We start from the raw sequence: 17294 nt of genomic DNA, 5'->3' as shown, positions 1-17294 counted from the left end.
GAAATATTCCAGAATAAAAAGCATTCTCACATGAGTTTCTGTTTGAAGCATCACAGAACTTCTTTTATTTCAGTAAGTGACTTTAATTTACTGCTTCCAAAGTATGTCTTTTTCATTACAAAGTTGTTAGGTTTTAGCTATTACACTAGTTTTTATAAAGCTTATTTCAATAGTTTTTTGGTGGTTTTTTTTTTTTTTTTTTTTGCCTTTTCTTATTTAATAGCACAGAAAAATAAGGAAATTACATAAAAGCACTGAAAAAAATGTTTTCCCAAAGACTAAGAACTTCCTAGTGTTCTGGGAATCAACATGAAAAAGAACAGCTGACCACATACTTTTTAGTTTCAAGATCTGTAAAAGTCATTTTCATCAGAGTTAGACCCAATGTTTCTTCAAAAATTAACTCTGAAGTTAACATGAGGAATTAATGATCAATAATTTGGAACCATATTGTGGTGAATCAATATGCAGTGTTTAATAAAATAAGAAGGAAACCTCCTTTTAATATAATTTTTATTTAGCTTCAACTTTCAGGTCTGGAACTTTATTTATTCTGCAAAATAGATAACTACACGAGTTCAGGTAACTTCCTTTCTCCCTTGGTCTTTCCCTGTTTAAGTAATTTCTAGAGATCTCTCAGAATTTCCATGAGGGAGAGTTACTGAAATAGGTAAATGCACATCTTTTTTGTTTAAATGTATGACAATATATAAATACAGTTTTAAATCAATATTTAAAAATAGATTATATTCTCTGTATTCCACTAGTTTACCAAATGTTTCAGATTACTGTGTGCACATTGTGTCATGTTCTATTCTACAATTCATCTTACTACCAAAATTGATTTTACATTTTCTTTTTCCAAAATGACTGAATAATATTTATGAATAAAATTCAGAGATATCTAAGATTTGACTGGACAAGTCCCTGAGCAAGCTGCCCTTGAGCAGGTGGTTGAATTAGAGGACCCCCAGTGGCCTCCTCCAATTAAAATTGCCCCCTCCAATTAAACATGCTTCTTTGACTCTACACTCTACCAGAATTAAAATAATATTCTGGATGACCCTCCACTTGTAATCACTTCTATAAGATAGCCAAGGTATCATCTACTTAACATGTACTACATGGGTTGTGACCACTGATCATTTTAATTGGTTTCGTGAGATAGAAAGCCAAGTGACTTCTAGAAGTTTAAGTATATTAAGATGCAAATAAGAATGACCAAAGATGAACTCTTTAATGTACCAGCAAAGCAGCTTGGGTTTTTGACACAGAAACCTGCAGCCTCCAGGCAATTCTAATAAATGCCTGCATTTAGAGAGATGACAATACTCTTGATCATTATATTTTTTTTAAAGTAGATTTCTTATTACTACCTGATTTGGATTTATGCCTTGCAATGTAAGTTTTCTAAATGCCCAATTATAACTGAAAACCATAGGCTTTCAGAATCAAAATAGGAATGGAAAATTCCATAAACACACTTGCAAACACCTATTTCTGTTTTCTGGGACATTCTTGAAAGACCTAGTTTGTCCTTGAGAAAAAAATATTAGCCCTACATAACATCCTGATGGCCAAAGAACAATATGTATTCAAAATTAATGCAATGCATTTTTATGTATTACAAACATTTATTGAACATAAACTAATGGATAACAGTTATAAATATGCTGCAATTTAGTTTTGTTGTTTTAAAAAAGCATTAAGGAATTTGAAATTACTTAAGGGCTGATTGTATGTGAGCTTCTGATCATATACAGAAGTGAGATCACTTATGCAATTCATGAATGCTACACATTTTAATTCATAACTTAAATAGAAAGCATTGGGTTCTGCACTTGGAGCAGAACAACCCCAGGCAATGCCCCAGGCTTGGGAAAGAATGGCTGGAAAGCTTCCCAGTGGAGAAGGACTTGGGGATGTTTAAAAATAGTCTGAAGATGAGCTCAGATGTGCCCAGGTAGCCAAGAAGGCCAGTGGAACCTGGCCTGGATCAGGAACAGCATGGCCGGCAAGACCAGGGCAGTGACTGTCCCCCTGTACTGGGCACTGGGGAGGCCACCTTGAGCGCTGTGTGCAGCTCTGGCCACTCAGTTCAGGAGGGACATTGAGGGGCAGGAGTGAGCCCACAGGACAGTGGAGCTGGGCAAGAGTCTCGAGATTAAGAGTGACTGAGGGAGTTGGGGGTGTCTAGCCTGAAGAAAAGGAGGTTCAGGAGAGACCACCTCCATCTCTAGAACCACCTGGAAGGACAGTGTGACCAGGTGGGGGTCAATCTCTTCTCCCAAGTAACAAGGGACAGGACAAGAGGAAATGACCTCAAGGGAGGATTAGATTGGATATTGGGAAAAATTTCTTCATGGAAAATTTATATGATGGAAAGGGTGGTCAGGTGGTCAGAGAACTGGGGGAATCATCACACCTGAAAACATTCAGAAACCACAGAGATGTGGTACTTAGGGACATGGTTACATGGAGTTAATGGTTGGACTCAATGATTTTAGAGGTCTTTTCCAACCTTAATGATTCTGTGATTTCAATGAAAGCAACAGCCCAATAAAAGGGAGATTTATCTTGAGGAGTGCCACTGAATTGCACAACAGCTTTAAACAACACAACAAACACCCACATTCATATACATGGCTCTAATGCTAATGAGACTCATTAAAGCCGTCATTTTGGGCAACAGTTGATTACATGATAATATTCTGTTTCATTCCTTAAGGTATTAAAGTACAAATTAATGAGATGAAAGCTCTAATTAATACCACATAATTGGCATTTGTCTACAAGTAAAGAGTCCTTAAGCAATATAAATTAATGACAGTGCAAATATCTATGTTTTTTCAGAAACTGTCTCTGTGTCTTAATACATTTAATGTAGAAAGTTATTTTATTCACTGATTCAATCCACAAAAAGTAAGCTGAAAGGACAAGCTGGTATAGAATTGGTCCACATTTTCACATTGAGCTGTAGTTTCAGGGTTATAGATTTAAAAAGGTGTTCACAGCTTCCTGTTTTGTAGCTCCAGAATTAAAAATACAGATGGTCAAATATATAAGCATTTGCTATCCCCAAAACAAGCAAGCAATCTCCAAGAATATCTTAATCTTTTAATGCAAGTTTACTTTCAAAGAGCAAGGAGAAAACTTACTGCTGTTTACACTACTTTATCTTCTGGTTTTGATGAAGAATTCAAATTCAAGGCTGAGAGAAGCAGCAAACATCTACTCCAATATTTTGCACCCTGTAGGCTCTCCAGAAGGGTGCTCTGAATATGCAAGAAGTCTACCCTTAAGTCAGTCCTTTGCTCAGCTTACCTTCAGTTCTCAAACTCAGGATTAACTCAAACCAGGATACTAAAGGGCACAGGCCTTAAGATTTACAACTGCCCCCGATTCCTTTTATCCACAATAAAAACAAAGTAATGATCTAGATTTGCTTTGGAAGTGGGAGAAGATTTTATTTTTAATATGTGATTTTATCTTTTTTTAAGATATAGCCAAGCACTGCTACAAATTCTTGTGAACAAGCAGGTGAGAATATAACTGATTATTTGATTTTCCTAAATATTCTTAAATATATTGTTCAAGCTTTTTTCAAGCATTACCTACCTGCTTTCTGTGGTGGTGCTTCAGGTGTTCCAGTAATGGGATACATCCAGAGTATTCCCTGAGTTTCCCCATTCTCTGCTACAATAACATTTCTAGAAAAATACAAGTATCATTTAGACTGCTGAAAATTCTGTTTCCAAAGTAATCTACAATTAAGAGTTGTTGGAAAGGTTAGACTCTATTCTATTGTATGCTGTAACGCTAACCAGATCTGAGAAAAATATGGAATAAAATCCAGCTAAATATATCAGCTATAACTTAAATCCCCTTAATGTATTCAAACATTATAGATGTGCAAACATTTGGCCTGATCTGCATTTTGTCAGGTTATGTTTACACTGAGATAAGATTTCTGCAATTTATGAATTACCTAAAAATATCGGGATGAGAATCATTATTGTCCCAAATACACTGAAAAAACAGAGGCACTAACAGGTTTCATTTGCTTAATATCCATAACTGCACCAGCAGCCAGTACTTTACATTTTCTTTATTTAAAGTGAGAATAGATAGGTATTAAAACAGACAGATATCTTACCCTGAACCTGCATACTTTGCAGGGTACATTAAAAGCTTTTGATGGATACCCACTGCCCTCAAAATCAGACACTGGACTGCCCTTGGGAGCTACACATGAATAGTCAATGGGATAAATGGTGATAGCATTGAGCATCTCAACTACTTTTTCCTTTCCTATTAGAATAAATTACCTTCTTAAGTCTGTATTTGATTCAGCAGTAACCTCATAAGGCCAGTTCTCACCGTTTTCCCTCATTACATGAATTACCACCACTGCTTTATAAATTTTCATCTCAGTTGGCAAGAATAACACAGGGATTTCCAGTTTTTCTTTTGGAGTTAATCGGATTCCTGCAAGATGGAACAGATTGTTGTGGTATTTTGGAAGTTTTCAAAATATTTTCTATCATTTTACTCACATCTTTCCCTTTTTCTTTTTTAATCACTGTTTAACCTTTTATCATATTGTATGGTCATCCCCTGCCTTTCCTACCAAAAAAAAAACCAACCTCAAAACAAAGCCACAATTAAGTGAATAGCCCACATTTAATATTCAGAGATCATGTGTAACATACGCATGTCAATCCCATGATTTTGTAGGTCCTAAGTCATGATTTTTCAGCTGTGAGTTACATCTGTGAGTAACACTGCATTAAAAAGATCAATCCAAAAACAAATGCTCACATTCAAGACAACTATAGTATATTTAAAAGAACCATCATTATTATTGATACAAACCATGCCTTTTCCATATGATCTTTTATGTGACTGATTTTGCTTTTAAGAGAGTAAAAAAAAACCAAACTAAACTTATATTGTCTGTAATGAGGGCAACCTGATACTTTCAATCTTAAAGGGCCTTTTTCCAGTGACTTGCCAGTCTGCCAAGTGTCAGAACATCTACCTTGGCTACTTCAGAAATAATCTAAAGATTACACAGAGTAGAACAAGTAAATCAGTCTTTTAACTACAAAGCTCTTTGTTTGAAAAGAATTCTTGGAATTTGCAGGAAATGACACCTCAGGGTTAGGGTTTAGCTTTAATTCTATCTGCAGAAAATCCTCTTAGTTATGTGTAACTGCTTCTACATTAGGATTTGAATCAGTTTTTGTGATAATATTTCACACTGTCTACAATGAATGGAAGCTGATGCAGGTCTGTGGGTATCACTCCCTGAGAATGACCGGACATGCAGCACCCTCCTGGAGATTGTTTCTTTGATCACCACAGGTGGCTTCATGCTCAAAAGCTGTCAGCAAGGAAATTTCACCTGGTGCTCCAAATGGTTCCCTTCCTCCAGCCAAAATTCCTCAAGGGTGAAGACCTCAGGGCTGAGAGTTGTAGAAGAATGGATGGTAGGGAATTGTAATGCAGTCTTGGGAAGGATGAAATGGAGAAAAAGGTGGATGCACAGAAGTTTGGGAATGAAGGTGGAAGTGTTGGGAGACTAAATAAAATGATGTCAGACAGGAATACAGGAATGGCCAGAAAGAAAAAAAAGTTCACGTCACATCAGGGAAGGAGAGAAGGGTTTGAAAAACCCTCCAAAACACAGAACACGAGTCTGGACTCCTCCTCTGCACTAACTCCCTACCAGCATTTAATGATAAAGTCTATTGGTAATAAGCTTTTTGCTAGAAACACTCTTAAAGGAATATAAACTAACCAAATAAAGATGGGAAAATCAATTTTAAATCAGGAAAGTTTTGAATATTTAAAACCACACAACTCTGCAGGGTTTCTACCTCTCCCAGTTAAAGAGGCCTCAGGACATCACATATAGACCACTGCCCCACTTTATTACAAATGGGAAAAGCCATAGGAAGCTCTTACCTAAACATATCTGAATTTCTGTGTGTAAGAGGTTTATCATATAGTAATTATGAAAATTAACCAGCTGCTTTGCATTTGTGATTGCTTAATTCTTGTGTATTTGTAAGAGTTCATCATGGCAAGAACAATTTGCCTTTGAAATAATTACCTGAAAAGTTTTGTATCATGAAAGAGCTTGAAAATATCCTAATTAAAAATCCATTAAAATGTTAGTATCTAAATGAAAAAAACAAACTATATTTTTTTCTCATTTTGAGAAAAATTTAAGATGATCCTTTAGATCTTTGAGGCATTATCTATCAAGCCCATACCCAAATTTAAAAGATACACTACATATACATGTATTATTGGCAACCACATGGTCAAAGAGAAAATCTTTTCAAATTAGCAACTCATTTTTAATCTAACATCTGAAATAAATAAGCTGATATCAGGCATAGTCACAATACTCCAGAAGGCATCTGAACTGGGATCCACCCCTCTGGATCACAAACCCACTACAGCACTGACACACTGTTCTCCCCCAGTGAGAGAGGTGTCAGCTCTCTGCTGGGATTTGCCCACTTTGGGCTTACTCTGTTCTAGTTAAGACAATGTCATGTAATATCTTTAAAACAGAAGAGTATACTTCAGGATATATTTGCAATTAGATTGCTTTGAATCCACTCATACATGGATACCAAAAAAATGTAAACACTTTGTAACACCATTACAGCGCATCCTTAAGTTTCATTTGCAAAGCTTTTAACAGATGGCAAATAGAACAGACTGTAAACTTATAACTAGTTATATACATCACATTACATATTTTGAATTGTAGCTTAATGATGCCTGTTACAGGACAGAGCCCTTTGGGTTTTTAAAATAGATTTTAATACAGAATCCATATGATAGCATTCTGGGTCATTCTGGCAGAAAATTGGTTATTAAAGATCATGAAAAGACAAATTTTATAATATTGCCATTGAAACAAACTGTATTCACATTTTTAATTTAAAAAAATCTTCTTAATAGAAGATGTTCATAATAATAGTAATTTTTGTATCACCATGCTTGCCTGTAGCTGTCAACTAACCAACTGATCATTAACTGCTAATACAGATTTATTTCATTATGATTTTGGCTAGTTAATAAGATGATAAAATAGGCATAATGGCAAATATAATTTGCTTTTATTTTTTCTTTCCCATTTAGAGAATGTGGGCTAGCACACAAAAATAGCTCTGTGTACAACTTAAATAAAAATCAGTGTTACCTACTTGCCTGGGACCTCAAGTACTCTGCCAGGGATACCAAAAACTGATCCCTTGCCTTTGTGCAATTATTTTATTGCAATGAATATACACAAATTCTGGGTAAGAAATCCACAGCAAGTCCCTTTTCTGAACATTTTCAGAAAAGCTTTTGGGTACAAAATGGGTACATCCCATTTGATAAAAAGCTTTGGGCCAGATTTTGATAATACCTCACTATTTCACTGTCCTACAGCCCATCAGGAAACAGCTACATTTAGCAGAGTAAGCTCACTGACCCATTAAAGACTGAAGGCATCTGACTCAAACCAAGGGCTGCAATTTGAGTCAAGTGACTTACAAAAAAAATGTGTGGAGCTCTGCATGCTCCCTCATTTCATTTTTATGCAACCTTTTATTAAGCCTTGCCTCTAGCCTCCCCAGAGGCTGCTGGAGAACACTGATTCTGTAAAAGATTCCTCAGGCACCAAGCCTAGAACTCAGAACTGGATTAGATAATAAATCACAATGAGTATATTTCAAATTTCTGGCTACAATTCTTTGGGACACTGCACTGTGGTTGAGTTCTGTGTATCTTTTGTGTCAGCCCTAGAAAGCTCAGGACTTTGAGAGCTAAAATTCAAGCAGCAGGGGATGCCAATAGCTGGGATATGATTTGGAAGGAATACAGATGGGTAGCAATGCATTTTTTGCCTCCACAGTAGATTAAGAAAAAGTGTTAAGAGCAAGCATACCAGGCAGTGCCAGGGTAATTAAACTGTGATGGCAAGGAACAAAATATTCTGCAATATGTCATCCTCCCATTGAACTTTAACCTAAAGCCATGTATTTTTCATATTAGTAAGGTGCTTTGCAGGTAGCTTTTCTAGATGTTGAAGTGCATCTCCCTGATTCACTGCCCTTAATTCTGCTGCATCTGAGTGCCTCCCATTGATTTTACCCAGAAGAAGAACACTCAGTTCAGTCTCCTTTAATTGAAAAAGAGAGATGAGACAGAGCTCAGAAAATCTTGTTGAAGTCTCATGAAGAATCATTTAGGAGGGGTTACTTTTATTTGTTTGTTTTCTTGATAGTTTCTCCATTAAAATTACTATAGCAGCATTTTGATTAAACCCACAAACAGCTCTGCTAAAATTAGCACTGGCCATGTAAATGTCAACTCACTATAATTAGGTCTGTTTTCACCTATTATCCTCAGAATCTGTAAAGGGCAACCTCCAGAATATTCATACACAGCAGCTGCTGCTGGGGAATTATTGCTAATTTCTTCTCAAGGAACTCATCCAGAAAAGAACTGACATCAGATAGCAAAGAGTGAGCTATTGTGAGCACACTAGTATCAAAAAAATGCATTGAAAAAGTCAAACCTAGGTATTAATTTCTTTTCATCTGCTGGAAGAGATAAAGTTCTAGTTCACATATGCAAACTAAGATCTTTTATAGCACCTCTCAGAAGTGTGTCATTGCTAAACCCCAAGACTCTAATAAAGAACAGACAACATTTCTGCCTTGACTCTTATTAAAGGTGGGTCCATTTTTGTTTGCATCTTTTTCTCTTTTTTTTAGTGCTTCCAATGAGGCTGCTGAAATTTTTTATTCCCTTTCATTAAAAAACGATCACAATCCCTTGTTATGGATTCTAATTAAAAAACTGTGAGATTAGTAGCCTGTTGGTTTTGATGGCAAGGAACAAAATATTCCTTGTTTTGTGCTACATCAGTATTATAATTATTTGGTCTCAATGAGTAAATATAAATAAAATTTTCTGAATTGGCAGTCATCATACAACAGCCAACAGCCTCCATCTGTGGAGATATTCAGAATTTGAGTGGACATGGTCCTGGACCACCTGATGGAGATGACCCTGCTTGTGCCACAGAGGGTTTGGATGGACAAGATGATCTCAAGAGGTTCCTTACCACCTAAACAGTTCTGTGCTTCTGGAATGCAGAGGTCATGATAGATCAAGAGGCTTTGTCTTCCTTCTGTTTTTAAGAATTCACATAAAATGCATCCTTGTTTGCAAAACCAGAAACAGATAATTTTGTCAGTGAATTGCAGGTGATATGTGATAAACAGTGCACCCTACAAAGGGAAAGCACAAAGGCAGAACAAGAGATCACCCTGACAAACAATTAGATTTTGGGTGCAGTTGAAGGCAAAGAAGCTGAATACTTCTATTTGCATCTTCTCTGGGACAAATAAAATGGAACATAATGCACTTCAAGGTATTTCAAGTCCCATACAAATAGGTAAGTAAAAGATCTAATAAAATAACCATGCAAAAAGCCAAAAATTAAATTTGCTGCATCTCATGTTTTAATATTTACATAATCATTTTCCTTCCTTCAGTAAAGTTCATTTAGGTAAGTGGGGTGCAAGAGAGGTTCCTTTCACAGATGGCCCACAAGATTGCATTTCCTGGGGACTCTCAGCTTCATGAATTACAGATACTTGCACCAAGAGGTAGAGTTGTGTTTTCCCTTTCCTCTGGCAGTTTCACAAAATCCTGAATCCCAGAATACCTGAAGCTGACAGACAAATGGTCCAATACCTCTCTCCCAGCAGAGTCACCTACCTGGAACACATCTAAAAGGGCTTTGGACATCTCCAAGGATGGAGACTCCATAATTTTTCTGGGTAACCTGTTCCAGTGCTCAATCTTGCTCACAGTAAAAAAAGCGTTCCCTTTGCTCAGATGAGAATTTCTGTGTTGCCTGTCATTGGGCAACACTGAAAAATTCCTTTTTCCATCCTTTTTGCACCCTCCCTTCTGGTACTTATACAGAATATTAAAATCCCTCTGAGCTGATGAATTACTAAAAGTTAAGTAATGAATATGCAGCTCAGATGGTACTAAACAATTTCACAAATGACTGGTTAAAACTTTATAAGTTGCTTTAAGAAAGACATGGCACAAATAAAGGCTTCACAACATCACTACCATAAGCACACAATAAACTGCATTAGAGCATGTTTGTAAGATTTGTTTACCATTTTATGATCTTGTATTAATACAATTTTGCATACTTCTGGCAGAGACTTTCTGGATTATTTAATTAAGATTTTTCATTTAGAATAATTTCTTTCTGGTACAAAATAATGGATACAAGTTAAACACTTGCTATTTAGATTAAAATAAATGGATTGAGAACAGGGCTCAGTAATTAAATATGTTGTTTCATTTAATGCAATTTATTTTGTTTTTAAATGAAGAATGTCTGAAAGGCCAAGTATAAAGTTTTCCTTCCATCTATAAAAGTATCCTTCTCTAACTATTAGCTTATATTGCGCTTTCAGTAAAAATCAAACCAATTATTTTGACAGATATTATATTTTGACCTATTATATTTATTTACTGTTGAAGTGCAGTAGCAACTATGCTTACAATTGTTAAATACAGAGGAAAAAATGTTGCCAAGTAGAGTAATTAATTTCTCTGCTGAGAACCAATACAAGCAAAATCATACTTAAGATCTTTAACTCTGAGAAAACTTTAAAAAATACATGTAAAAGAGATCATGAAAGTCACATTCTCTTATTGAGACTAAAATAACAACATTTTTTAAACTCCAATATAAAACTGCCACTTAATGCATTTCACAACAAAGTCTCCATCACTTCCCAATCACATCTGATTATAAATTTTGATGTAATATTCTTCTGCAGTAAAACACAAATCATGTGAAAACCTAAACTGATTTATCGTAGATCACCTCTATCTCTGAACTCTGAACCTGCTCTTATCTCTGAACTCTGACATCTGTAGCTTTGACTTTGGGTAGTTATTACAGACCTGTCTAAAAATCAAACAGAAAATGGAGCCACATTCATATAGGTGCCACATTTCATTTTACTTTACATCTCTGCTGTCACCTTATGCCCTTGTCTTGACACTATGGTGTATCTTTGCAATTTTCTTTCAGGGGTGCTGGGGTGATGGGCTTGGGGTTCATTTGACAGAAATCCAGTTGGGCAGCACATCAGGAAAGCCACATCCAAATGAAGGACCTGAGAACAGTAAGGAAGCAAGGCTGAACTGAGCAGTACAGAGCAACACAAGGCAAATGTCAGAGAAGGAAAATAATTGAAAAGCCAGAGAATAGTTCAGCAACAGGGATGGAAAAATGAACAAACAAAGCACTTGAGGAACCAGCAAAAGGGTAACAGGCATAGACAGTAACTTGCAAAATGAAGCCATGGCAGACAGAGAGCAGAATGTGTGGGGAAGGCCAGACGATTATATCCAAGTTATCTGGCAGGTAAGAGTAAGGAGTGAAGACTAATCAAGAATGAAAATATTAAGTTTTCTACTTATCCTATGGTCCAACACTTGTTTTAAAACTTCATGCTGTACTGACAGTTTCTCTTGCTTTCTCCGTCCAAATCTATTTTTTTCCTCCAATAATCTGAGAGTTGATAGATCTACTCCATCCTCTTTTGACCAGTTCATCTATTTAAAAATTGTTTAGCATCCTCATTTTCCTGATGACAATTTTACATTGATAAAACTCTGTAGATCATTCTGGCATCCAAAATCTAAATGTCTGCAACATAATAATGTCTTAGATCCAGAGTCACTGAAAGCAGGAAATAAACTTCAAAGTTGAAGAAAAAGATGCAAAACCTCTTCCAAATCAGCACTTTGAAAGATGCATTACTAGACCTCTTCTCTGAGTGATTCTATTTGTGACAGAATAAACAATAGAAAAGTACAAACTCAGTTACGTTAGATCAATTTTTCTTTCCTAAGCTAAATATTCATTTTAGTTCTGCACACTTGTTAAGATAACTGACATTCTCAGGAGAGATTAATTATATAGAAGACCATAAACTCAGTGTGGATGGAGAGTGCTGAGCTGAGTGGAGAGATATGATGGCCCTATTTTTTAACAATAGGATCTTACATTCTCTACTTCAGTAAAAGAAAATCTACTCAACCCACTCAACCTCTCTTGCCCCTCTGCTACAGTGTGTTAGTTGGGTTCTGTGTACAAAAAAAACACTCTGCATGCACAACCTTCCTACAATCTCAACAAAGTAGCAGGTTACCACACAAATGTTTCCAAAATGCAAGAGCCACACAAGAAATGGCATATGCTTCTTAAACAAATGTGACTTTCAATTTAGTGCCCAGCCACTAAAAACACCACCAAACCTTGTCCTTTCTCCCTTAAGAAAAGTTCATGTTACCCTAAGATAAAGTACTAGCAAGTAAATTACGACAATGACAACTTCCCTATTTCTTAATCTTTTCCTAGATTGAAACATACACAAAAGTGTCTTGAGTTCATGCCTGAAAGGAAACTGTAATTGCTTCAGTTCAGATGTAATTGAATTTCTGACATACGTCAAATATCTGATTACTTTTGACAGATGTGTTTTTACTTTCACTTTAAACTTCACGGATATATGTGTCTCTTAATCTGATGTCTGAAAGCACAGCCAAATGTGAAGCCATGGCAGATTTTCATCCAGATCTGCAAAGTGTTGTGAAATCACTAATGACACCAGTGCTGTTACATCCTTCTACTTCTTACATGCAACCAAAAATTGTACTGCTTGCTACAAGTATTCAGAAGACATATCACACTTCATACAGAAGACAGTAACTGGAAACAGTGTGACTGTGAGTCATATTTATATATATATAGAGAGAGAGAGAAAAAGAGAGAGAGTTATGCATTTTCATAGTTCTGGTAAGTACACTCTTCATCATTTGAGGTTTTACAGATTTCTGTAGCAAGGAAGAATTGATTTCTGACTTTTTTTTTTTTGGTCTTTTCATACTCAAGAAAATAGATAAAGATGATAAGAAGAATCCCTCTTTAAAAGGAATGTTTGCCCATTAATTTGACTTATGTCATAAAACAGTAGTTCAGTGAATGACAGAGCCCACAGTATGCTACATGTGTTTCATAGCTATGAACAGCAGTATTGTAGTAAGTGGACTAACAGTAACTTCTTCTTAGCCTATTAAATTAGACAAATATTTTTATTGCTCCACTTTTGTATCCTTTTGACCCACTCTACTTTGTGTGCAACATGCTAAAATCTAACATGTGGCAATGCCAACTTCAATGTTAAACCATGACACTTGTCGGCAGATAATCTCCAGATTCAAAAATTCTGAAGAAATTAGTTACATTTATTATCCATCCGAAAAAAAAAACCCTGCCTTAAATGAGAAGACATATCTAGCTCCTACTTACAAAGAAGAAGAGCAAATAAAATACAAAAGAAAATTCTTTTATTCACTAAAAATCCCTAGGCAGAGCACCAGTTTTAGAGCTGCAGATTCAGTCTTTAACTATTCTAAAAGTTGACCCCTTAAATGAAACTTTTTCTCCTATTCACAGTCTTTCAGCTAGAGTTCTTTGTCCTTGTCCTTACAGGTAAAATATTCAAAGGTCAGCCAGGATGTTGCTGCAACGTAACTGAAGCATTTGGGGCTTAGCTAGGAGCTGATGTCTTCAGAGAATGTGGACTTCACATAGACATAGCCTAAGACACTAACAACAGCCATAGACAACTTGGTATTTAAGCCAAGCACTCTTCTCTTCCTAATGCCAGTTACAAGTTCAAGATGTTTCTTGTGGTCTATGGAAGTGAAAAGGAAAAGATAAAAATCATGAGCTCTGAAAACAAGGTTGCAAGACTCAATTCATAAAAGTTTACGTAGGAATAGAAAATGCCTGAGAACAGAAGAAGACCCCTCATTTTTTTTCTATTTATTAGGGTGTCATTTTGATTACTTTCTTGGTCAGGAGGAAATGCAGTCAAAAAACAGCCTGGATGTCACTGCTGTTGGATTTTATTTTTAGGAATGAGTACTGACTTGACTGCAACGGCCTCATACAGAGGCCAGCAATCATATCTCTAGGATGACAATTCATAGAATACATCTTATGTTCTGACTGCTCTCATTGACATGCAAAACCTGCTCCAGAGTTTATCAAGACCATCACAGAACAATAATTTGTCCCTAGAGGAAGTACAGAAAAAAAACCCATCAGCAATATTCTCTAGCAAGAAACTCTGTTGAGCTGTCAAGTGCCTTTCTACTTCAGTGATATTTTTGATTTTTATGGACAAACTAGTAACTCACATTGACTTGTTCTTTTTTAACAAGTAATGATTTCTGACAGAATCCATTTTTTCAAACTCTGAAAATTCACATGTCTACACAATATCATCTTTTATTGTCAGTGCAATCTCACATGCTGGTTATGTACATTCCTGCTACTCAATCATTACACCGTGTTAGGGCACATCAGTTTAGAAATATCCAGAAACATTTTAACCCTGCTACAAAGATCTGGGAGATGCTGGATCAGTGAATGTGACACATGGCTATTCACCTGTCAGACTCAGGTATAGCTACAGATCACATCTGAATTTCATTAAGACTTCTTCAAGTAACACAATATTTTATCCCTTGAATTTCTGTGGTTAATATGATAATTACTACAATTCTCCTGGTCCCCTGAGGGGCAGTTGAAATGCAGTATGAGTTTCCAGCCATAAGGACAATTAGCAGTTCATGGCTGGGGATTGTGCATTGATTCCTGTCGTGTGAACAAGGTTAAAATCACCCCTGCAGCTGTAATTTAGAGCAAACAGTAATCAAATATCCAATAAATATGTGAGCTTCTGACCTCTGAAATTCAGAGATTAATATAAAGGGATATACTTGAGGGCCTCATGAAAATGAACAAAATGATTAGAAGCAAACATGTAGGAAATAAATTAGATTTAAAAAACAAATAAAATTAAGCCTAAAAGTGGGAATTTAGATATTCTGGAAGGGATCAAGGACCCAAATTATTTGACAGTGTCAGGATGATTGTGAATCATACAGAAGACAGGCTTTGGATGACTCAATGGTAATTGGGAGCTGCAGTGTTTCTGAAGAGGGGCGGCTGCTGCAGATCCTGTACCTCTCTGTGAATCCAGAAATGGAAACCATTTGGTTTCCAATGGAAACTAAATGATACCCTATCAGCCACAATTCAGAAGGCAAGATGACTACTTCATTTTCACACAAAATACAAAACAAATGTCTAAAATCTAGCTTTTACTTATATTTTTTGCACAAACTTTTTGAGTTCCCAGTAAGAGACCAGTTTTCTTTTGATTCAGGAAGGCAGAAAACTGATCATTTCTGATTCTTTTCTAAAACTTAGCTAAAATATAGCCAGAGATATAACTACAATACCTTTCTGAAGTACAAAGGAGACATTTTAGGTCAGTAACTGTAACTTCCTCTGACAATAACTTGTGGTGAGATAGCTGGGAATGAAAATTTTCATGCAAGTAACTTAATCAAGATAATACATTTTAAATCTGTCAAAACAAGAAGCTGTCAGCCTTCAAATCTAAGCCATTTTTTCTCTCCATATGGTTTAGTCTCTAAAGAAGCTCAAGGCACAAGTGATTTGCAGCCAAACACTGAACAAATGTAGGGACAAATGCATTTCCCAACAGCTGTTTTGTCATAGGTGTGAACTGAAGAAAAGGCAGAGGAAAAAATCCTGTGTGTAAAGATGACAAGGAACAGATCTTTACAAACTGTCATTTGGTATCAATCTTTGGAAAAATTAAAAAAAGAAAGTTTATTTTCTGATATATGGCAGCAAGGAGTTGGAGAAGAGTAGAAAAAAAGAGTTTAAAAAATAGCAATTCATTTTCCTACAATCTATAGCTTTTTCTGGTTGAATATATTGGGTCGCAGAACTTAATTTAATTTTTAGATATGTTCCTTTTCTGTACAGACTAATGACCAAAAACCTTAAAATGCTGATTCTTTAGAGGCAATAGGTTACAATGGTAAAGAAAAGAAAGCTTGTACAGTTTGTATCTATTGATGGTACTTGACTTCTTGACCCTGTTTTCATCCTGATGCCATAAAAGAATAAGAAAAATAATATACTGGAAATTCTGAAAATGTTAATTCATAAACATCAAAGTACTTTTTTTCCCTTTTTGGGTTGTATTATTAAAGCATGTTTAAAACATATTTGATTATTCAGAACTCTGCAGAGATCTTTTTTTTTGTTTCTTCACAGCTAAACATTTCAGTCATTATGATCACCTGAGTTAAATATATAGAAAGAACTCATTTGAAAAAAAATCAAGGTTCAGTCTCAATAACTCTTCTTGAACAAGAGAATTTAATTAGGAAAAAACCACAGCCACTTGATTTAGAACTTGTCAACGACAGTGAATCCTCCACGTTTCATTGAGAATTGTTCTGAGAGTTAATTAAGCTCATTGTTAAAAATAGGTTTCACTTTTAAATTGTCTACTGAATAACACTGACTTGTTTTCAGTCCCTGCTTTCTTCTGTGACACTGAATGCTTCATCACCAACATTCTGCTTTTTAGAGAGACAGGACAAACAAATTATCACCAAAATTTTCTTTGGTCAGTTAAGTAATTAGGGATCACTGAGTCTCTCCCTCTCATCTTGAATCATTTAAACATGCTTTAATTGCAAAGATGAACAACTGCAGAAGGCAACCCAGGCTAATTAAAATTGTATATCAAATAGAAGGACCCTAGAAGTAAATAGACTTCAAGAAGTTGGAAATGAAGTTCTGCATTTCTTCAATCAATGAAATTGGCATTAAAAAGTAGAGGCACCGGAAAGCAGGAAAAAAGGCATTTCCACTTAATTCAGAGTTGAGAGAATTTGGTACATCTATAGATCAAAGAAAGAAAAATAACACAAAAATTAATTCTTGATTGGGAAAAGGGATAAATCAGTAAGAAGTAAAGATTAACAGGATACAACTTGTGATTTTTTATTTGAAAGGATGTAAAGTAAGCTGGAAAAATAAGGATTTTCCAAAATTTCCTCTACAGCTACTGACCAGCTATTATATTGTCTAGTGTCATGTGCTATTATGTATGATAAAGCTGATTTGCTTGTTTGTGCATGTAGAAAACACATTGTTGACACAGGTCTGAAAAACAGTTGTTTTCAGCAATCAAATTCTTATTTTCCTCTTTAATGGAAAAGAGAAAGTTACATACAATGGCTAGAAAAAAAGGAATTGGAACAGCCCC

General features: G+C 35.7%; 1 protein-coding gene across 1 annotated transcript in view; it reads right to left on the bottom strand.

The window, feature by feature from the left end:
- Positions 1-17294, bottom strand: part of CFAP47 (cilia and flagella associated protein 47) — a gene marked incomplete at both ends in the record, with an annotated part of 261624 nt that overhangs the window by 33121 nt on the left and 211209 nt on the right. Inside the window, 2 exons of the mRNA XM_084200984.1 lie at positions 3619-3710; positions 4329-4488. Coding sequence (XP_084057110.1) covers positions 3619-3710; positions 4329-4488 — 252 coding nt within the window. The remainder of the gene's footprint in view (positions 1-3618; positions 3711-4328; positions 4489-17294) is intronic.

The sequence above is a fragment of the Fringilla coelebs genome (assembly GCF_963513975.1).
Source record: "Fringilla coelebs genome assembly, chromosome: 2".
Taxonomy (NCBI): Eukaryota; Metazoa; Chordata; class Aves; order Passeriformes; family Fringillidae; genus Fringilla; species Fringilla coelebs.
This window is presented reverse-complemented; position numbering and strand designations above follow the sequence as displayed.